The sequence below is a fragment of the Periplaneta americana genome, chromosome 10 (assembly GCF_040183065.1).
Source record: "Periplaneta americana isolate PAMFEO1 chromosome 10, P.americana_PAMFEO1_priV1, whole genome shotgun sequence".
Classification (NCBI taxonomy): Eukaryota; Metazoa; Arthropoda; class Insecta; order Blattodea; family Blattidae; genus Periplaneta; species Periplaneta americana.
The window spans coordinates 46,344,526-46,368,265 of NC_091126.1; the positions used below are offsets into that span (position 1 = coordinate 46,344,526).

Sequence of the window (23,740 nt, forward strand, 5' to 3'; positions counted from 1 at the left end):
TTTGATATATGCTGTATTTCAATTTTTCAAGAAAGTATATACAGGCCCAAACTTTTTCGCCAACAATTCACTTAAAAAAATATATTTATTTTATAAAATGTTTGCCCTTTTCGAACAAAGTTTCACGTTTTTCAAATTATTATTCACAATTTTCACATTCGTCACTAGATAAAAAACAGTGTTGTCGGGTGTATCAGTAGTACTATGTGTTATACTAATTGCTAAATATACTGCTTGTTATCACGCTATTTAATGATTTTAATGGATATTTCCAAAACAGTTATTTAAGACTTCATTATCTTTCTTGCATTTATTTTTTTTTTGTAAACGTGACAACACTGCAATCATATGACTGCAATGTTAATCATTTACGTCCATTCCAAGAGGTTTTGCTTGGCTGCTAAAATTCATTTTGCCAATTGTTTACAAATTAAGTTATACATGTGTTGACTTTAAATGACGACAATGTGGAGATATATCACAATATTTGTGTTTCTAATTTTCTGTCAGTCTGTCTACGCTTCACATGGTTTTGATTTTGGTGATGCTTTAGCACTAATGATTGGCATGGCAATTGGAATCGTTGGTATTTGTGCCTGCTTGGGTTGTTACGCAAGGAAAAGAGCTGGAGGACTAGATGCGTTATAGCACCTAAAAAATCGAAGAGAGAATACGTGTACGTTTTCGGAAAGATGCGCATTTAATGGATCAAGGTAAATTCTGTATTTAAGTTCAAAATAGAAACAGTTATATTATGTTGACATAACCTATAGGCTACTGTCATTAATATCAGTAATGTTTCCGCATCAAAATTCAAAGAATTGGAAGCAACCAGGACTTCACGATAAATCCCATTTTATGACAAATGGATACATTTTCGATGTATGACAACAGTCCTTTACTTTTATTACTAAGACAGAAATAGGCCTATATGATCAAGTTTTAACGAAACACACAATCTGTTCATATTCTGAGTGAGCATTCTACCTTTATGGTAGATATACCATTGTGCATAATTCTAAAATACAAACAAAAGGATAATAAGTCTGACATTTATTTGCACCGTTCTTACCGGAAAAAGTTGTGCTTCCTTCATTCCCTCCCTCCCACCTCCACCATACTGATAGTCACAAGTATCCTCACTGTCTGTGAAAAGGTTAGGTAGGGTTTGATGAGGAGATGGATTATGAAACAGTGTTATAAGTGTTCATTGGGATTTCTTGTTCCTCCACCTTCTGTTTTGCACATGCATTTTTTTAGTGCTCTGTTCTTTGCATTGTAAGAACTATTCTAATAGTGACCATCTCATCTTTCTTTATATTCTTTCCTTTTTTTTTTTTCAAGTAGAAGTAGATGATAGAATCAACGGGTAATTTTCATTTATATTGTCTTCATTAGTCGTTCCTTTTTTTCAGTCCCCTTTCTCATTTCCATGTTTTCAGTCTCCTGTTTTTCAAGTCTCCCATGTTTCCAGTCTCTGTTCCTTGCAAAGATTCTTGTGACTCATCATACTAAGGCTCAAATAAAACCCAGCAGCATCACAAAGTTGATTACCCACTCCTATGTCCTGGGTTGATTTCCAATTTATGGGGTGCCCAAATGCTTTAGTAGTAGTCTACATCCTTACATAGGAAGAAGAATAAGGCTCTTGTAAATTGTTCCGAGCTTTGAAATTGCCTTTACATGGCCATTTGTCATGTAGGGAATTAAAAATTGCATCTTCTGAAACTTTAATTATTTATATATAAAAAAAAGTAGGCTAATATGCCCCCCACCCCCCACACCCAGATATTTGGCATCAGGAGAGAGGTATGAAAACATCACTTATAGTTATAGGATGGGATCAAACTGTGTCAAATAGTGCAAATAAAGAATCCACTGCTATATGGCACAATATGCAACCATCTTATTTTACACAACTTACTACAGAAAAAAGGGAATCTATTGTGCTTCGCTCGTATGAACAAAAGTGGCAATTCTCACATTGTGTTGGAGCCCTTAGTGGCAAACACAGTGATTAAATGCCGAAAAGTGGATCTTCTATTTTAATTATAAGCTGAATTGCTCGGTGGTTTTAATGATGGTTGTTTATGCATAATACAAATGTATTACAGCTGGCATTAAGATCAATGGGAAGATTTAATAATGATAATTTTTTTTCCACTCGAATGCTGGCTGTGAAAATAAATAGTAGTAATAGAAGTAGCCTAACCACTAGGATCGCTACTCTCGCCCCATTACAGAAAATGCGAAATCGTACCGGCACAGTCTATTGTTCCTAGTACCCTCAACAACTCAAGCGTCGTGACTGTATATACTAGACCGTTGCTTACGAGATTATACAAGCTGGCGCATAGCGCTTGAAATGTGGGTCTGAAGTGGTTCCCTCGTAATGCCAATTCCGCCGTTCAGAGCACTGTTCTAGACTAAATATTCATAGCAGAACACTTAAATGACATTGACATTGGGACATTTAAAGGACTCACCATTGCTCATTAAATGCTTCGTACAATATTTTATGGACAATAGACGTAATTTCCAAACTTCTACGTCTCAATTATATTACAATAAAAGGCTGTCATTCTTGATATTAAAAGATATTACATATTATAAACTAAGGTACTACCTTTCTGTTGTTCAATTAATACACCGAAACTTTTCGGAAATAATGAAAGAAACTTAATATATTTTACATGAACACTCTAGTCTACCCTTTTCACGTATTCATTTATTATTATTATTATTATTATTATTATTATTATTATCATCATCATCATCATCATCATTATTCCAATGAATTAAGGTACTGTATTATCTTCCATTTCCCTGACTTCATAATTTAATCATTTGTAAGTAGGCCTAACTTATCCCTTTTTTTTTTTAAATGTATTGACGTTGAAGTGTTATGATTTTTACTAAAGCAGACAGCAGTCACAATACATGATTAGTACAAATGTGCGATTTTTCTTGCACACCTTGCAGTGGTGAAGTAAATATCTAATAGGCCTGCTGATTAACCTGTTACTTACAAATGGCTTTTAAGGACCCCGCAGGTTCATTGCCGCCCTCACATAAGCCCACCATCGGTCCCTATCCTGTGCAAGATTAGTCCAGTAGTGGGTAGTAATAGCAAATGCTATGATATTTTAGTGTGTGTAAACAGTTTTTAAATTAGGAGTTAGAATTAAATTAATTAGGAAATTAGACTGCAATATATGTGATTAGAAATGGTTTTCGAATTTGACCATTTCCCAAAACATAAACAAATATCTCAGGAATCTCAGGGACAATATTTTTTAGAATTTGCCGCCCATAGGCACTTGCGCATCTGCTCTTCCCGATCCCCATTTCATTTTTAGTAATATCTGAATCTCGCTTCCCTGAGCTGTATTCTCTCGTCACTCATGACATGTCAATTTAATGAAAACATAAAGAAAAATCTTCGGTACACCATATGGTGATAGTTGTACCTTATCACAACGAATAATTGTAGTAATTGTTATTTTTTGTTACTCGTAATATCGTAATAATATTTGATTTGGCTTGGAGGTTGAGGGGAGTATGTTACATTAAACTCGGCATGCTCAACGTTAAAATCTCATTGCTGTATGTTGTATCCTAAATAATGCAAATCGTATATGTGTCAATATTCAGCAGTAATAATTAACCATTGTCGTGGAATATTTCGCCACTATAAATGATGGTAAATCATACTATTTTCCTCGAATAACACTACTGATTTCTTAAGGCAAGACAAGCTAAGAACTATATTAGTTTGATTTTGATGATGATGATAATAATAATAATAATAATAATAATAATAATAATGTCTGAAAGTAGCAGAAACCAGTAGTTCACTTTCAGCAATTATAACAAATTAGAGGGAACGAAATCTGAAGGAAAAACACGGAACTGAAAACAATCAACTTTGCCAAAGTAAATGAACCATATGAACAATGTAGTTTGGAAGCAAAATTTTAATTCAACAAATTCAGACTTTCGGGAAACAAAATTGTGAATTTCATTAAATGACGCTGAAAATCTGCGTACTGATATTTAACAAGTCATCAATAAATCTCAAATAAGACTGTAATATGCTTGGCATATTTATAATTTTCGTACTCGATCAATAATGCACAATTAATCAAACTATTTTCACTATACACAATGCTTAGTAATGGAACTATTCATCATTTCTTAGTGCAGCGAGGCGAACCTAGCGGCAGAAATTGTCATAACTCTCAGAGACTTACTCTCGATCGTGCTATGCGCCAGCTTGTATAATCTCGTAAGCAACGTACTAGACTGTGGTATATACTATGATCTAACTATCATATACCACACGACTCCATCTTTCGATCATATTATCGATCACAATACCACATCTTATAACATAATAAATTGTCAGTAATGACGTCATAATTTCCATTGTATTTTTAAATTCGCCATTACTTCATATTATAGTACCTTGGACTGTTTTAGCATAGCTTAATATTAAAATTAGTAATAATGTGCAACATGTTGTGTTAGTCACATAAAAATAATGTATTTTTTTTTAATGTACAAGGTTAAAATTAGAAATACAACAACATATTTTTCCGGTGGAAATTAAACGCAGAATAAATATGGGAAATGCCTATTATTATTTGGTTGATAAGCTTTTGTCATGTAGTCTGCTGTCAAAAAGTCTGAAAGTTGGAATTTATAAAACAGTTATATTACCGGTTGTTCTGGATGGTTGCGAAATTTAGACACTTAATTTGAGAGAGGAACAGAGATTAAGGTTCTTAGGAAAATATTTAGGGCTAAGAGGGATGAAGTTACAGGAGAATGGACAGAGTTACACAACGCAGAATTGCACGCATTTTATTCTTCACCTGACATAATTAGTAAAATTAAATCCAGACGTTTGAGATAGGCAGGGCATATAGCACGTATGGATGAAACCAGAAATGTATAGAGAGTGTTAGTTGGGAGGCTGGAGGGGAAAAAGACCTTTGGGGAGCCCGAGACATAGATGGGAGAATAATGTAAAATGGATTTGAGGGAGGTGGGATATGATGATAGAGACTGGATTAATTTTGCACAGGATAGGGATCGATGGCAGGCTAATGTGAGAGTGGCAATGAACCTCCGGGTTCCTTAAAAGCTATAAGTAAGTATAACATATTTTTCTCCTATTATGCACTGGGCATAATTGTTGAACATAATCACTTTCATTTAATTTTGTCACTGAGAAAATTTGTATTATTAACTATTTTTGTAGTGAGTCACACTGCTGTAGCATGTCACACTCAGGAGTTTGAAAGGATTATATTTCATTTAAGAAAGAGGTATGATGTGAAAGATACTGTTTGTAGGGTATTTTTATGCAGTTCCACTTGTAGTTAATACACATAAACGTTTACAAAATTAATCAATAATGTTGTCAATAAAAATATCAATATTGATATACATGTAGATACATGAGTTTGTCATAAAACATATACATTTTACACATCATTAGTAGTTAATATTGGTCCTCTCACGTTTCTGTTTTTCATGTACTGGCCTTACAATTTCTTCACTATTAACATACATTATTCATCTCAACTAGTCCTTATGAGTTAAGTTTAAAAATTACACCTTTTAACTTACGTACAAAACTAATCATTTTCATGAATATGCTTACGACTAAGCTTTCTCCTCCCAATTCTTTTTTACTATATACAAAAATTTTCCTAATTTTGTCCACTTTCCTCCTTTTAGTGATATACATTATTTTTCTATAAGCTTATCTTAAATTTAATTTTAGTTTTATCTTCATTTCCTCTTTCCATATCATTCCCTTAATACCATTGATTTTTAATACTGATCTGTTATCCCCTACTATCTTCTACTAATTTAAATCCTAAGGGCCGTATTCATAGACATTTTTAGCACGGGCTTCCAGTGGATGATCAGCGTTTTTCGTATTCATAAACCAGTGTTAGAGATAGGATATGAGTTGAATTCTGTACTAGTAACCAGTGGATAGCTGGGACTAGCTTAGTACGCCTGTAGCGCGTGCTGCGAATTGTCTATGAATAGCACCCTAAATGTCTTAAGTCTAAATCAATCTTTAAATCCATATGATTACTGTCTTCATTTCTAAAATTGAAAATGTGATACCTTAAGTTGGGAGTAATTAGCATATTGTAGTCAATCACACTTTGACCAATTAGATTGGCAAAGGTAAATTATTGTTCTTCAGTATCTCCCCATACTTATTCTTAATCTGCATTTTTTGTTTATTTTCTTGGTGTAGTTCTATATGCTTTGTGTTGCATTCTATGCTCGTTTTCATGCCTACTATAGTTTGGTTGACATTTTGCAAATTTTCTTTAATTTCTTGCCTAATTATTCTGAAACTTTCCCTCATTTCTTCTCTAATTATTTTTTTTGGAGAGTTAGACCTGACTCATTTGCGGGTCCTGGATTCATTTCAATCATACCTATTACTAGTAATATTACTATAACTGCTCCTACTGCCCATCTTAACTCCTCAACACTGCAATCTTGTCTTCTTTCCATCTTTCATAAGTTTAATCCTCAGATTCTCGCTCTCTGAACATTAATATTATCACCTGTCTTACATTACTGTCACTCACTTCTTACTTTAGTATCTTCAATGCTTTTAACTTACACATAGAGCATTAACCTTTTATATTGTGCTTACTGCTTTTAGGGAACTGAGCAATAACACGTCTGTTCACCTTCGCTTGTGTTTGATAACGAAAATATCAATATATGATTTGGGTTATTAAGCTTCACTTTCTAAACAGAACTATGAATAATTTCTTTCAGTAATGGCAAAAACAACTTCCCAGTGTAAAAGAGAACAGAGGGCAAGAATGAAGGCACTAGGGAAGTATGACGAATTTCGAAAAAAGAAACAAAAAAACAAACTTAGTACTAAAAAGGAAGAAGGAAGCCATGAAAATTGAGCAAAAAGAAGATCTGTGATGAAAGAGGAGAGAAGAAATGAGGAGACGTCGAGAGAAAAATAAGCAAGTGCAAGTAAATACAGTCCCAAAATATCACTTTTTTGAAGTTTTCAAGTCACAAGTTCATATGGCAAAGCAATTACCAAAGTCAAGAAAATCTTCTTAAGAGCACTAACAAACGTAAAGCAGTTGTCTGCAAACTTCTTCATGAGTATGCATCATGTACAGAACTCAGTCCTCAGAAATTTGCTTCAAAGACCATATCAGCAATAGCACGAGTTACAATTTTATTATTGTGACCCGACATATTTGTCATTCAGAATGAAATGTAGTTTACAAATAATAAACAAGAATATGAAAGATTTTGTTCAATTTTATTCTTTGTCAAATCTAAGATATATTACTGTAAAGCCACCGGCGTGGCTCAGTTGGTTAAGGCGCTTGCCTGCCGGGAAGTTGCGTTCGGGCACGGGTTCAATCTCAGTTTGGGCTGATTACCTGGTTGGGTTTTTTCCGAGGTTTTCCCCACCGTAATGTGAATGCAACGTAATCTATACGAATCCTCGGCCTCATCTTGCCAAATATCATCTCGCTATCACCAATCTCATCAATGTTAAATAACCTAGTAGTTGATGCAGTGTCAAATAACCAACTAAAATAAAAATATTATTGTAATGAAAAAAAAATAAGATTAGAAAATATGTCCGAAAAAAATGTTTCTTTTCCCATGAAATGGAACTAAAATCCATTCACCAGTATATTGTGTGTTAGAGAGAGGGGGGAGGGGGAGAGAGGTTTTTTGTTTAATTTTATTCTTTGTCAAATCTAAGATATCTTACTGTAATGAAAGAACAAGAAGATTAAACAACATGTCCGAAAAAATGGGGAGAGGGAGGGGGAGGGGAGATCTAGTTGGAAGAAATACTAAGTTTTAAAAACCTCTTAAAATTCACCTCCTTTTGTGTAGAGTGAGCCACGTCTAAGTTTTAAGATACGTACTGCTAACATGGGAAAAAAAAATCACACGAGAATATAAAAAAATATCATGTAGTCATATGCAATCATCATATTGTTAACTTATTCCTACACTATTAAAATTACCTACACAAATGAAATAGTCTCGAAAGTAGTGAGAATCTTGCATGGAATTAACCACAAATAAAATTACTGATGAAATGCTTGCAAATCAGTTGGTCTCATTACAACGTAATAATAATAATAATAATAATAATAATAATAATAATAATAATAATAATACATGTGCATTGAGCAGGGTTTTGGTGCGAAAATTTTCACTTTTGTGTGTGTGTGTGTGTGTTTTTTTTAATACACAATTGTCTGGTTTGTAACAGCCTCAGTAAGTTCTTTCCTCTTTCATTGTAAAACAGTAAGGAAGCTGTATGCGAGCCAGTTCTGTCTTGTTGAGCTCTACAGTTCAACTAATGCGTGTATATTATAAATTACTGAACACAGAATCTGTGCTGCTCTATTCTACACTGTCTGTGTTGGCTTCATCTCAGTGTGTGCCTGGGCTGTTTTAATTTGTTGTAATTGCTAGGAGAAGAATATTTTCCTGCATTTTTCACAAACAGTACATTAAAGTATCTGTCATCTAGTGATTTTCTGAATTGTCTGACAAAAAAATTAATAAACAAGTATAATTATCTTCTACTTCACTCTTCTTCTGCCACTTGTTTGTACCCATCTATTCTTGAAATTTTTCTCTATTCATTGATCTTCATCATGTTAAGTCAAAAATTCTCTTTTCTACTGAAAAATGGAAGTAAACAGTTGCCAGTTCCCTGTTCTTGATGGTATAAATATTTTAACCAGAAGAAAATGACGGAGAAAGTGTTTTTTTTATGGTTGTTTCCTTTTGTAAAGCGGAAATTACATTTTCTTGGGAGCCACTGTAACAGCCATGTATGTGTTGAATTTGGCAATTTCTAAACTTTAGATAATTTTGTTCGTTTCTTTCTTTTCAGATGCACGATTTTCCAGCTGCCTTCTTTATAGTCCATTTGATCTGACATTCTGCATCTGACACCATTCTTACAACTTGATTCACATCAATAGAAATGAGATCTATTTTTTAAGCATTATGTGAATTGTTGTTAATGTAAAGACATGAAAAAAGATTGTAATTGTTGTCAATATCCTTGTGCCTAATATTTAAGCATGCAAGTGTTGTGAGACTTTATAAGTTATGTATCAGTAAATATGTGTGTTTTGTTACATGAATTTGTCTTTTGCTTTTGATCTCAGACAGTACATGATATACAGGGTAAAAGGGGTATAATTGCATTAATTTTGAGAAAAGAATCTTTGTTCTAAATAACTAAAAAGTCAAATATCATTTTGGTATTTGAATAATGCAGGGCTGGGTACAGGGAGTGAATCCAAACTCTAAATGGGGACACTCAATATGCATCTTTCACGGCATCAGCGTTGCACAGTGTTCAGCAGGGAAGAAAGGGGTTGAAGAGAAGTCATATGGCTCCCTGTGAGAGAGAGTAGAATTTGCTCTTGGTGTCCAGCCCCGGAATAATGGCTAGCCAAAAAAAAAAAATAAATAAATAACTTGTATGAGGTGTGAATCTCACTTATTCTAAAATTATTTTATATTGAGATGTATGAGTAGTAAGATATCAACGCGAAAATCAAGCTGAAAAAGACGGAACCTTCGGGAAATCTGGCATCACTGCACTCAAGGGTTTTGTGTTCTTATGTTATACCTCAGCAGTAGCAAGTCTTATGCCTGTCTGTTCATAGAATTCTGAAAGTGAAGGACAGTGCCAAAATTATCCTGAGTACCTAGATATGCTTTTAATTTATGGGGAATCAAGCATTATGCTGTTGCAATGTATCCACTTTCAATCTCTCAATATAAACTCGATTTTTTCATAACCATTAAAGACAGAGAAACAGTTATTCGAACTTGTCTGCTAGTTTTATTAATATCTCTTACTAGTTCAAATTAATGGAGTTATACCCCTTTGACCCCGTATACCATTTATCCATGACCAGCAGTTATTGTAAATTATATTGAAAAAGAAATTGAATAATTGCTCTACAAGTACCAAATAATAAAATTGACAGCAGATAATTATAATTTTCACTGTAACTACAGCTGTTTCTTTATTTATTTTCTTTTCATGTGACATTTGTTCAGGAACATTATGCAATGGAGATTCCGTTATTTGAGATTTAGTCATGGTAAATGTCGTATAGTTCGCATATATACAGAAGTATATGCTGGATGTTTCAGTGACCATCTTACAAACTTTAAAGTTTGGTAGAATTCATAAGTAATTTGGGGATAGGAAACTTCAAATGCGTGCATATATATTGAGATGTGTATCATAGGAAAACTTCCGGTAAAAACTTGCTGTGAGCTTGCTGTGCATCCCTCTGACATAGTCAAGGTGGTGAAGGGAAAATGGAATTGATCACGCACAAGAAGGCTTGGGATTTTGGTGTCGAGGAGGGGGAAGATTTGCATAGCCTTTCTTGATTTTAAATGGGGTTTATTGATACTTGGAAGGAGCTGTGAAGCAAACAGAGAACAGGGGCTACTTACTTTGTATGATACTACGTGGTTTGTTATAATAAATAACAGTTATCACTATTAACTTCATTCTGCGCTGTTTTCATCATCACAATCATCGTCTTCACTATCACTTCCATACACAATCATGTTCTGTTTCATCCAGCTCAATGGAGAGGCTACACTCATAGATGGGGATAGAACGATTTCCTTGGAGGGGCACAATAGGACGATAAAATAGGCTAATTCATAGATAGTTGCACATCATGGCCATACAAAAACGTGTCCACATGCATAAAAAAGTCAAATATTTCTTTTTTTACAGAAGAGCAATTCGAAAGCATGCAACGTAGCCTGAGACTTATTGTGCTTATAGCGCCTGTTTTGTGAATATTTATCACCAAATGGTCGCGCTCTTGTATAAAAACAGCACTTAATGAACTTAACCCAGGCTGTGGTAATGATAACAATGGCATTTGAATAAATGAGTTCGAGGTCCAATTCCGAAAGTTACTTAGCAATCCTACTTCAATTAGTTGAGGGAAAATCTCGGAAAAAAACCCAAATCAGGTAACTTGTTCCAACAGATATTTGAATCTGGGCCCTCTCATTTCACAGTGAAACATGCTATTACTCCACAGCAGTGGACAATACATACCTACACATACACAATGAAAAAATAAACATTATGTCGTCTATAACCTATACATTGCTTAGTAAAGTACAGCAACATGTCAAATCAAATAAATATTGTAGGTTTTCGTTAATAAGATCCTAAGATTCTTGTGTGAACTAAATAGCTGTGCCAGGACATTCTGTAGGATGTTTCATGTTTATCCACTTTGCAATTTGTTATCACTTGTATGGTCAATAATTGTAGGTTGAATGCTATTGCAAATACATAAACACTTATACTATTAGGCCTATCCAGAGTATTATCAGGTTCTTCATTATTAGGTCTATTAAGGTAGATTCACATTATACGTAACATCAGTATCATGTCACAGACCAGTAGCGTTACATCGGAATAATTTACAACGCATTTTGTATGGTAACGTTCACATATACAGACGTCACGGACCATCTGGGATTCTCAAAGAGAATGTTTTGACGTGACGTGGATGGTTTGTTCTACTTGCGTGAACTCCACAGCAGCATCACAGTCAGTCACATTCTTTTTATTTGCAACAACAATGGATGATGAAATGCTAATCGAAAAGGTGAGTGAGCATGAAGAACTCTATGACCTGGAGAACAGGAAATATAATGGTTATATTCACAAAGATGCAATATGGCAAACCATTTGGAAAGACTTACATAAAAGAGGTAAGAACATTTAATTATTACAATTTATTTACCCCTTTGTATTAGAGTATTAGGCCTACAATGTATATGCAGTAACAATGTTAACATACAGTTTCCAAAACAATCAAACTAGCTACTCCTGCGACCTAAAACTATGTGACAATTTCTTTTCAATATCCTCACTTAGAAAAAATATGTACGGTGAATTTTAAACTTAAAATCTAAGAAATCAAGAAAAATTAACAGCGGTAGATTAGTTATAAATTATTTCAAGTGTAATTACTTATTTCATCATACATAATTTCTAATTTATATTATATTGTTTCAATTATATTTATTGTTTTTTTTTCTTCTTTCTCCTATCAATATTTCAATATTGAACCTCCAAACACAAGTGTTACTTTTATGGAGGTGAATTTATTTAACTTCATTTTATGTCTTAATATTTACTATGTCCAGTATGTTTAATTTATATAAAAGTTTTATGGCCGGTTTGTCCAAGTATTGTTAGAACACTTAACGACAGTTAAACCTTCAACAGTTTGTTAAATACAGTTTTTCCATTTGTTCAACACCAGTTTGGCTTAACAGATTCTTAACCGTTTGTTAACTTTAAATGTAGGATTTCAGGCCATTAACTCATTTAACAAACAGTTAAACATGGCGGATAACACCACAGCTGTTCAGACAAAAGTTGTGAAAATAACATGTAATGTTTCTCTTTGAGGAATATTTAGAGTAAGGGCTGGTTTCACCAAGCTTCAGTAAATCAGTCCAAATGAAACATTAACTAGTACTGAACATTAAACATATTTTATTTACACGAGTACGTTTACATGTGCGCTGTCTCCGTAGACTTCAAGCCGTACAGCTATATGTGCCTTGTCGCGCTGGTTACGTCATGACTCCCCAATGGAGCAGTCAGTAGCGAGTTGGCTTGCCATCCCAGGGGCCCGTGTTCGATTCTCGGCGATAACTTTTTTTTTATTAACGTAACTAATTTTTATACGTGTTACCTTCATTTTTTAAATTTTGTGTAGTGGAACGAATTATTTCGCAACTCTGGCTCCACTAGGAGAATTTAAAAAAAAACTCTTGGGAGATCAATTTTCTTCCCGAAATAAAACAAAGACAAACAAATTAAAGAAAAATAATAAAAGAAATACACATGTGGATCTAATACATTGTCCACATGCCACCGGCGTCTTATCATTGCCTGGCATTTTCGGGGCATTTAGTCCACCAGATCGCGGAAATAGTTCTGGTCCTTAGCGAAATCTTCCCAGGTAGCCAGAACTGATCTGGATTTTGAGGTGGGATGTTTCGATAATTATCAATCCTCCTCTTTTTCATGCTTTTCCGTGAACCGTCTTTGAATGTTTATGGCGGTGTAAGCGGGGTGATTATCCTGCTGGAAAATTAAATTTCCATCGGAAAGAAAACGATTATAAATTCCAAGAATCCAGCTCTTTCGCTTCTGTTTTAAAGCCAGAGCAAACATATCTTATCGCTAGCTATAATATAATTCCAATAAATGAAAGTTAATATACCAATTAAGTTTCGTTATGTTTGAATGCACATTATGTATTAATTTACTAATATTTCTTAGGTACCGGTATGTAGTTATAATAATCACTTTCATGTCTTAAAATAAAACTCAGTTGTATGTTACCTACTTCGACTAGTTTCAGCTTTGCCTCAGCCGTTTTTATGATATTCTAACCTATGATCAGTTTCTTCTAAAATTTTGAGTACCGGTACCACGATCTTCGTGACGCGGTATCTTTTGTGAATTTTTGTGTCATTCAAATTTTCAAAATGATCGGTTTTTAAATGGTTAACATTATCTCCATTTGACTCTTAATTTTCGAGCAGTTCCAGATAGAACAATTCTGCATCGAAACGTTCTGCCATTTTATATTGCAACTAATGAATAATTAAAAATTTCTTTCTTTCTCTCAGTTTAACCTCTCCCTTCTAGGTACATTTACACGACCCACGCCACCCGGGCCTTATAGGGCCGCGACCTGTCGGGAGAGGAATTACTATGGATCACATACATACTTTTTTGACCACACAAGGACATGGAGGGCCTCCCCGGATGAGGGATCAGCTCAATGCCGGGGCCACCTCCAATACAACACAAACATTTAAGACATTACACATTATTCACTCACACATATGAAAGGATTAAGGGAAGGTTCGCCGTACATGGCCGGACTTTCAAGAGGTACAGTCCCAGCATTTGCCTGGAAATAACTGAGGAAACCATGGAAAACCTCAGTTAAGATTGCCTGGGTAATTAAAAATTTAAAGACGGATATTTCTATCACTAAATTTAATGATAGTTTTACTGGTTCGTTAGGCTAAAGATGCTTGGTGAGATAAAAAAAATGATTTTAATGAACCAGTAAATACATTAATGAATCATTAAAACCTTAATGAAGCTTTGTGAAACCGGCCATAAGACTGGTAATATATAATTTAAAAGATATTTTGGAATATTAATATAGGGAAGATAATCTTTATAAGTCAACTGATTATCATACTGACGCTTATTTCGATGCTGAGCTATTATCCATTTAATATTGAGGAAATGTGTGATCTCAACGTGGCAAGAAATTGAAGTCAGATTTGAATAGCCTACAAACAGAAATAGGCCACTTGTTCCAATTCACCAGCTACTATTATCTCTAGATTCTATGTTACTGGCTCTTTAACTATAGCCGATGTCAATAGTGCTTCAAAATATGCAGTGAGTAAATAATAAATTGTTTCAGCAGCAATTGCTTCTTTAGGACGAAATTACATATAATTTATACATGGACCTGAATTAGAGAATGTTATATGATACGGAATTCTCCTTGGGGTTTTGTGTACAGTTTACTACACACACATTCGTGTAATTATTGTCACCTGGTGATCATAATGCTGAGATTTTTCTAAATAGAAATTCATATTTAGCATTATAAAATATAACCAAACTTATAATAATTACTATTATTCAATAGTAGTCAATGCAACTTTCATTTATCAACTCTCTGTACTATATGAATCATGGCTACTGTAACAGGTTACGATTTTACACATGTTTCATGACTTACTCTACAGTACAGAATTTAAATAATATCAGCAAATAAGAAGTTGTCTTATATATGCATAATCATTACCAACTGCTGTTGAGTAGTTAGAATAGTATTAACGACAGTTAAAGTTAAGTGTTGGTTATTTTAAACAAAATTATGTTGAAAAAATAGAAAACATCTTAACAAAACGTTAAAAATAAACCAGCTGTTAATTTAACATTTGTTAAGCCAAATTAAACATTACTTGGAAAAACTGGCCATTAGCATACTGTAATATTCTTTTGCTTTTATGTACTACAAGGCAGAAAGTAGGAAAGATTGGAGAAAGCTGGGTTTGCAGTGAAAGGCCTGTCCTTGGGCAGAACACTAAATGAATGAATTTCAATCGTAAATTGTTCATACTTTTGTTATATGTTATAACTAGGCTTGGGATGTTTATGACAAAAAAAAAAAAAGCGAGAAATATGCATGCAAACATGAATTTCAAAAATAGCAAAATATGACCTCAAAATAAAATATGATCAAACATGAATATGCTGGCATTAAAAATGCTTAATTAAACATAGTTACTATATTCATTGTACTGGATTTCATTATTATTATTATTATTATTGATGATGATGATGATGATGATGATGTTTGTGTGTGTGTATTTCTGAATAGGAATGCTGCTGTATAAAATAACTTGAAATAAACATTCGAACCCTAGTTATAAAAATATCTGATTTACAAAATATAATGTAGCCAAAATTGGCAAAATATGTAGATGAATATGTTAGTAAATCTAACAAACAATACAAATTTTACATTACTGCCGAGGAAGAGATTCAGTTTGAGAAGAAAAGAACTGTATGCCAGCAAACTGACGGTCACTTGCCATTAAATGTGAATGTGTAGCCATTGGGTGTGACTGAGATGGTATTGGTCCGTGACATTGATATTCCGTATAATGTGAATCGACCTTTAATAGGTTTACTTCCATTCTGTTCTATATCTGTAATTTTAAGAAAGGAACCTGTATCTCGCGAACTTACTGTCACATGAAGTGAACTGAATAAACTCCCTCTAGAAAAATGTTTCAGACTTGTCCCAGTTCTTTCTTATGCATTCTATAAAAAGACAAGTAGCATAATGAATGCCTACAGGCAGTGCTTTTTTTTTTCTGGTTGAACAGGCAAAAACAACATTGTTCCGGCATCTTTTTGTTGTATTTTTCATGATGAGACCACAGAAATGTGTTAATAATTAATTTTACTTTGAACTCCGCTTAGACCTAGAAAGTCTTAAGTTGGACGAAAAGAAGATTAAAAACGACACTAGATATGAATCATCTCCCAGTCTGTTATAATATATCCTACACACAGTTCCACCACCTTCACCTTTTTCTCTAGAAGAAAAGCACTGCCTGTAGATCCATTTTTGAAACATAACTTTTACATAAACGTTGATTTGATTATTAATTTGCAGACTTATGCTTCCTTCATAAGTAATACTAGAGAAAGAAGTAGCCCATATCACTTTGCCTACACCTCCTCCTGTATCTCCGACTATAGCTAAATATCCGAATATTAATTGGGAAATTGTCTTTTCATAATGAGAATGCATTCTGTTATCTATAACCAATTATCTGCTCCAATATAGTCCCATGCAGCAAAATACATAGTAATCATATGGATGAGCTCTGACTGGTGACTTAAAAAATATCATTCTGGTTTCATTTCATATTCTAGTCATGAAATGTGACTGAAAGTTGTTCGAATTTCGTTTTTGTGATTTGTGCTTATTGTTCCATTCCATATTGTTTCAGTCATTTTGTAAAGAACTTTCAAATACACTTTAGATGAGGAAACAAAACCCAACCTCACATAGTCGAAAACCTTTACTGGCTTTCTAAGCATTAGGACAATGATCTAGATACAAATTTTGGATAAAAAAAACTCATGTGAGATCCTATACAAATGTGGGGATCTCCATTATTCTGATAGCCACTTTGCTAAGTGTGCCTTAACACGTTTGCTGCCGACTGTATTGTTGCAAAATCTATCCCCAGGAGCCGATTATTTTTTTTATGTTTATTTATCATGTAATAGTGTCTATGAATAATTTTTAGCCTCATATACAATTTTCGAGTGCAGACAGTATTTGAAATCTTGATGATGCGTCACCGGCACTGCATTAAGAATTCCATCACCAGTGCCATTTGACGCGTTTACGCATCACACACATTTTGTTTGTTTGTTACGTGACCGTATATTTAAATATTGTTAGGGAAAAACAAATTACGCCTACCTTACTTCATTTGTGATAGATTCTGAAGCAGGAATTGACACACAATCTAGGTTGACCAGGGCAATCATGACAGTAGAATGTTGATTCTTTTCTTCGTAACACACTTTGCAGCATTTCCTAATTATTTTGCCTTTCTCATTAGCGCGTTGTTTTGCAGGCAAGTGTTTCACAGCTGGTGGTATCCGTTTGGTTGTTGGTCTGCTGAATGTTGCATACAAGAGCAAATATCGTGTTACTGAATGTCTGAAATCATATAACGAAATTCTACTCCTTGTGGTGTACCGAGAATGCAAATTATGTGTGTTCAGTAACATTATTTGGAAGAGGTGAATGCCAATTTTTTATACCACTGAACTGTTTTTCTTTCACATGCGTAATACCAAAGCATTTGATCTTGCCGATCGACGCCTGACATGTGGTTATTAAACTTTTCAATTGCATGTGGCTTTTGTACTTTTTACCCTCTTTTATTCACTGTTTCAATAATATTGTCTTCAAATTCAGTCGAGATAAATAAGACGTCCCTCTTGTCTCTCCACTTCGTTACAGCTACACCATTAGCACACTGACACCTATGTTCTCCCTTCTGTAACTTATATTTCGTCACTTCATTTGGGTTATTCTTACGATTGGAGCGTAATGTTCCTGTACAGTACGTGTCAGCTTGGAGTAGCTGCAAAGCTAGGGCATAACCATTGTGAAAATTGTCCATGTATAGAGCATGACCCACATTCAGCTTGCCGTCCATCAGTTTTAGTACAACATTCGAGGCATGTCCTTTGCCACCCAAATTATCAATTAGTCCTGTGTATACTAAATAAAATTCGTAATACCATACCATTGTCTTCTGTGAGTATGTACAATTTTATTCCGTATTTGTGTCTTTTCGTAGAAATCGTCACATGCAAATAAATTTAAAAAATTCACTGGGTCATCTCAGCAAGTTCGACTTTTAGCCCAGGAACACCACTAAAGTTTATATTTTTCAAATTAGGTGGCCCATCTGACCAAAAAGAGTTCCAAATAACCACATTATGAACTGGAGTGGCAACTGGAATAGTACTTGAATTATTAGATGTATCAAAATCAGTTTCACTATCACTTTCACTTTCACTTTGGCTTTTATTTGGATTGAAATCACTGTCACTGTCCGAATCAGACATTGAAGTATTCAATAGACGTGCAATTTCGTCATCCTTGCAAGTTTCAACTGACGCCCTTGCACGATTTTTGCATTTGAAGAACCTGGAGGCATCTGAGAATTATCATCTAATTTATCATCCATGATTCATGTTCTTAAATGAGCGGGAGGTAATAACCAAGAATGATAATAAGTAACAGCACCCTTCCAGTAAGTAATACTACATAACCAGGGGCGGACGCAAGGGGGGGGGATTAAGGGGATATATCCCCTCCCGAAATTTTGAGAAAAATACGAAACAAGAAACAAAAATAATATTGATTTTAATTCGTGAATGTACATAGGAATTAGAGGGTTTTCCACGTAAATTCCCTTTGCTAAAATGTTAAATATATGTGTCTCTGCTTTGAAAGAAATCCCTATATCTGGGATTTTTCTTGCCTCTGCTTCGCGACTCTGATCCACTGCCCACTGGAGAGTAGAGTAGCACTGTCCTCTGGCACTTACTACAAGAGATCCAACGCAAGAGGACTAATAATATAACTCGTTATGAGTGACTAAGTGGCCAGGATCCGATGGAATAAGCACCATCTTAAGTCACAAAGTGATTATTTTTCGCATATCATGATATGCACCTCTGCACATGTATGGAATTGTGCCATTGTCATACATCTCTATGATGCAGTGCATGAGGGTAGGCCACTAGAGGGAAGCCAAGAAGTGGAACTTAAACTGAGATCCCGGCCAACTAGTCACTCATAACGAGTGCATCTCAGCACATGTGTGGACTTAAGTCCTACGTTCATAGACATCTATGATGTAGTGCAAAGGGCGGCCACTAGAGGGAACCCAAGAGTTGGAACTTAAACTGAGACGATTCTGTCCGACACCGGGATGGGTATCCAGTGTGGCTTAGTGGATAAAGCATGAGCAACTAGAGCTGAAAACCCATGTTCAAATCCTGGTGCCGGAGAGAATTTTTCTCCGTTCCATTACTCTTTCATTGTATGATGACGCAGAATATCTGCATGGAAATGTCATATGTACTTCGGTACATTAAAATAATATATATGATATGGTTTAAGACGACGCTTATTCTGTCGGATCCCGGCCAACTAGTCACTCATAATGAGTGCACCTCAGCACATGTGTGGACTTCAGTCCTACGTTCATAGACATCTATGACGTAGTGCAGAGGGCGGCCACTAGAGGGAACCCAAGAGTTGGAACTTAAACTGAGACGATTCTGTCCGACACCGGGATGGGTATCCGATGTGCCTTAGTGAATAAAGCATCAGCACGTAGAGCTGAAAACCTGGGTTCAAATCCCGGTGCCAGAGAGAATTTTTCTCCATTCCATTACTCTTTCATCGTTAAACTGAGACGATTCTGTCCGACACCGGGATGGGAATCCGGTGTGGCTTAGTGGATAAAGCATCAGCACATAGAGCTGGAAACCCAGGTTCAAATCCCGGTGCCGGAGAGAATTTTTCTCTGTTCCACTCTTCCATCATCATATAATGACGCAGAATTTCTGCACTGAAATATTATCATATGTACTTCGGTACATCGTAATATAAGCCATACAGAAACCAACATTTTTGGTGTCTATGATTGTAGCTAGCCATGTTTTTAGCCTGTCACATGGTTTAGCCAGTCTACTACAGTCAGAACAGATGGACCTTAAGACATGCATTGAACTATGTGAGAATCTAGGAAGAGAACTGGAAGATTTTCGTTTAAATTTTCAGCCAGTGAACCTAGAGGCAAAAAGTGTTGCTGAAGTTACTGGAATTACACTGGAAATTCCAAGAACTGCAGGGAGACAAACACAGCATTCTAACTTCAAGACAGAGAGTCCTGAAGAGTATTTTAGGCTTTCAATTCTCCTTCCCTTCTTAGATTATTTTATTAGTCAGCTCAAGGACAGGTTTTTAAATTATAAGGGAATCCTAAAGTCCATACAAACTTTGCTGCCTAAAAACATAGTGCGAGCATCAGATGAAGATTTAGAAACTGCTGTTGAGGCTATAGTGATCAGTGGCCCAATGATGTTGATGCATCACCAGAGTCTTTCTGCAATGAATTGAAGATGTGGAGAAGAAATTTCCTTGATCAGAAAAATCTTCACCTAATGCCTATATTTCTTACTGATTTTACATGATCTTAGAACAGGTGCAATGAAATTATTTTTCCCTGCACTCACAAGGCGCTAAAACTTTTCTGCACATTGCCTGTAACTACAGCAACACCAGAACGGTCGTTCTCAACATTGCGGTATTTGAAGACTTACCTGAGGAGCAGACAGATTAAATGGACTGGTCTTGATGATGATACATAAAAATGTAGAAATAATAGCTTATGAAGTACTGGATGAAATGTCTAAGAAGCCTCGTCACCTTCTTCTTTAAATATCACTGTCATTGTTTTTGTATTGCAGTCATTGTAAATACTAAAATTAAAAAATTGTGGTTTATTTAACAACGCTCGCAATTGCTGAGGTTACTGGTGTGCCAGAATTTTTTCCCGCAGGACTTCTTTTACATGCCAATAAATTTACCAATATAAGGCCTGTCACATTTAAGCACACTTAAATGCCATCGAACTGTGCTGGGATAGAACCCGCAACTTTGAGCAAAGAAGGCTATACCGACTATGCTACTCAGGCCAACTTGTAAATGTTTGTGACTCGGAAACAAATTGTGAGTATATAAAATTATTTCTCATTATTCCATTTTTACTATCTCCTCAAATCCCTCCCCGAAAAAAAATCCTGTGTCCGCCCCTGTACATAACAATACAGGATAACAAAATACTGAAGGAATAATGCGCAAGAAAACAACTATGAAGTGCATACGCGTCATTGGCATATGGGGCAAGGACCGTGTGAAGTCTATATGCATCAAGTGGCATTCAAAGTGTTAAATTAATTTAGGATCACCTCCAGTTTGGTTGATGAGTATAAGAGTATACTAACTGGAAAAGAATAAGATCATTTTTCATGGGTTCCTGGAGATGCTGGTGTTAATGCTAATGAAGAGGCTGATTTATTTATCATAATGGAAGCTTCATTTACTTTGTTATACCAGAATCCTTTATAGGTCTTCCTCATTGTTTGAATCCAGAGCACTGAAATAATATTTTAAGATATTCAGAGTGACTTGAAGTGAAGAATCATCTACATAAAGAGCTTAATTCCTCATTCAGAATTCATTTCCTGCATTTCTAAGTAAAAGGAATTTAAACACGCTGATAGTTACACAAACAAGTCACCACCTCTAAAGAGAGACCTACAAGGCATGGAAATTACAGACGATCACATGTGTAGGTTACATGGGTAGGAAAAATGAAAATTCCTTAATATGCCCTTCCTGCGACCTTCATTGGATCAGTCATCCTTAAATATATTGGAATTGTTATTTGGATCCTGAGCATTTAAGTGGAATTAAACCAATGTCAATTTTTACAGTTTTATACTGGTACTTGCTTCTGGCTTAACTTAATTAATCTCTGATCAACTAATTTTTAAGGTTATTTTAAGTTGTTCTAAACAAGAAGAAGAAAGCAGGACGAAATGAGGATAACATTCATATCCTTTGCAAAGTTACATAGTATGTCAATGGGAATTTTTTTTTTACAATGTCTCATGTTCATTAATTCATTTAACATCTCTTTGAAACTACAGACACTTTTCATAGTTGATGAGATGATCAAACAGTTGGACTGAATTCATAGTGGAATGAGAATGAAGCGAAAATAGAGGTTTTTGGAGAAAACCTGTTCCGCATCTCCTTTGTTCAAAAGAAGTTCACAATATCTCTCTGTCGATTTTTTTTTTATTTTATTGGGTTATTTTACGACGCTGTATCAACATCTAGGTTATTTAGCGTCTGAATGAGATGAAGGTGATAATGCCGGTGAAATGAGTCCGGGGTCCAGCACCGAAAGTTACCCAGCATTTGCTTGTATTGGGTTGAGGGAAAACCCCGGAAAAAAACCTCAACCAGGTAACTTGCCCCAACCGGGATTCGAATCCGGGCCACCTGGTTTCGCAGCCAGACGTGCTGACCGTTACTCCACAGGTGTGGACTCTCTATGTCTAACTTGACCAGTTGGTGGAAAAAGTGAACTGACTGACAGAATTACAGAAGCTGCAGCAGCAGCAGGTTTTTAACAGTGCTTTCAAATGCAAACATTATTCAGTGTCAACATTGAATATGGAGGAAAACTGGCGAAGGAATTTTCTCTGGTACCCTCTAACAGGAACAGGGTTCTTTTACATGCCATAAATCTACGAAATGGGAGCCACAACTTTATTCACTCTCGGACAGAACTAGGTCTGAGCTGATATTTCCTATGTACGTGTTTAATGACTTATCATTTTTTTTTCGTGAATGAAGATTTTTCTTAGTTAATGGTATCTCTTGAATTCATTCGTAGGTACCTACTTTATTATCCTGTATCTGATTGTCATTTCTGCAATAAGGATTCCAAGAACTGAAAATATGCGTATTTGAGGTCGTATCGCATATCATACCAATAATTAACTGCAATACAGGCATGTGACTGCTGAACATGATGGAACCACAATGATGGTAAGTACAGTGCATCTCCTGCTTCTACTCTCACTCTCACTGGCGTGGCATTTTTATACAGTGGATAAGAGATGAGATCTGGTGACAAGGGATCAATACAGATCCAGGGGACAATATTTTCACTATAACAGCTAGATGAAAGTTCACTAACACTGTCAACATCATCTTCGTCAGAATTTACTGGATTATGTCCTTCAAAATATTTGCTACAGATACAAAATTCCTCTTCACCACTTAGTCTTCGAGCATTATAATTTTTAATATATGCATCGTAAATATCATTCGCCTGAATTTTCAAATTATCATCCATTTTCAACTTGTTGAGGTAACTTAAAAATTGCCTATAGTTATTACAATTTATATCGTGATTCCTTTTTACTAACTTTGACTGTCTCTTTGATTTATTATCTGATGGGTCATAAAGACTGTCATTTTTTGTATTTATTCTCTCACTGCACCCTTCTAGTAAGGCTATACTAGAATGAGAGTGTTGATCAATTGCCTCTTCCTTGTTACTGTTATTGTTGTGTTTATAATTGCATATAGGTATAATTTCAAAAATGCCAGGAGAAGTTTCTAAGTATCTTGCTAATGGATACTTCTTGTAAGGAATCCAAGGTCTATCTGTAGGAGGATGAAGAGTGAAGTCCTTGTAACCAGAGACCACACAGTAGATATTTTCAAAAGGGTCTTTATGCACTGAAAAAAAAAAAAAAAAAAAAAAAAAAAAGGAGACATTTCATAAATATTTTCTCTTCATAATATAGAGATAATAATAAGAGTGGAATATTACTAACCTAATATTACACAAT

The 23,740-nt window shown here is 35.0% G+C and overlaps 1 protein-coding gene and 1 long non-coding RNA gene across 10 annotated transcripts in view; one reads left to right on the forward strand and one right to left on the reverse strand.

The window, feature by feature from the left end:
- Window positions 1-66: 66 nt before the first annotated feature.
- LOC138707644 (uncharacterized) lies at window positions 67-9,206 on the forward strand. The gene is made up of 2 exons (XR_011334304.1): window positions 67-713; window positions 8,951-9,206. It is a non-coding gene; the product is annotated as an uncharacterized lncRNA (long non-coding RNA).
- Window positions 6,412-23,740, reverse strand: part of LOC138707642 (bifunctional peptidase and (3S)-lysyl hydroxylase Jmjd7-like) — a 36,748-nt gene continuing 19,419 nt past the window's right edge. For all 9 annotated transcript variants that reach the window (XM_069837334.1, XM_069837326.1, XM_069837332.1 and 6 more), the window contains one exon: window positions 6,412-23,627. In XM_069837334.1, the coding sequence (XP_069693435.1) occupies window positions 22,804-23,627 (824 nt within the window). In that variant the 3' untranslated portion in view covers window positions 6,412-22,803. The remainder of the gene's footprint in view (window positions 23,628-23,740) is intronic.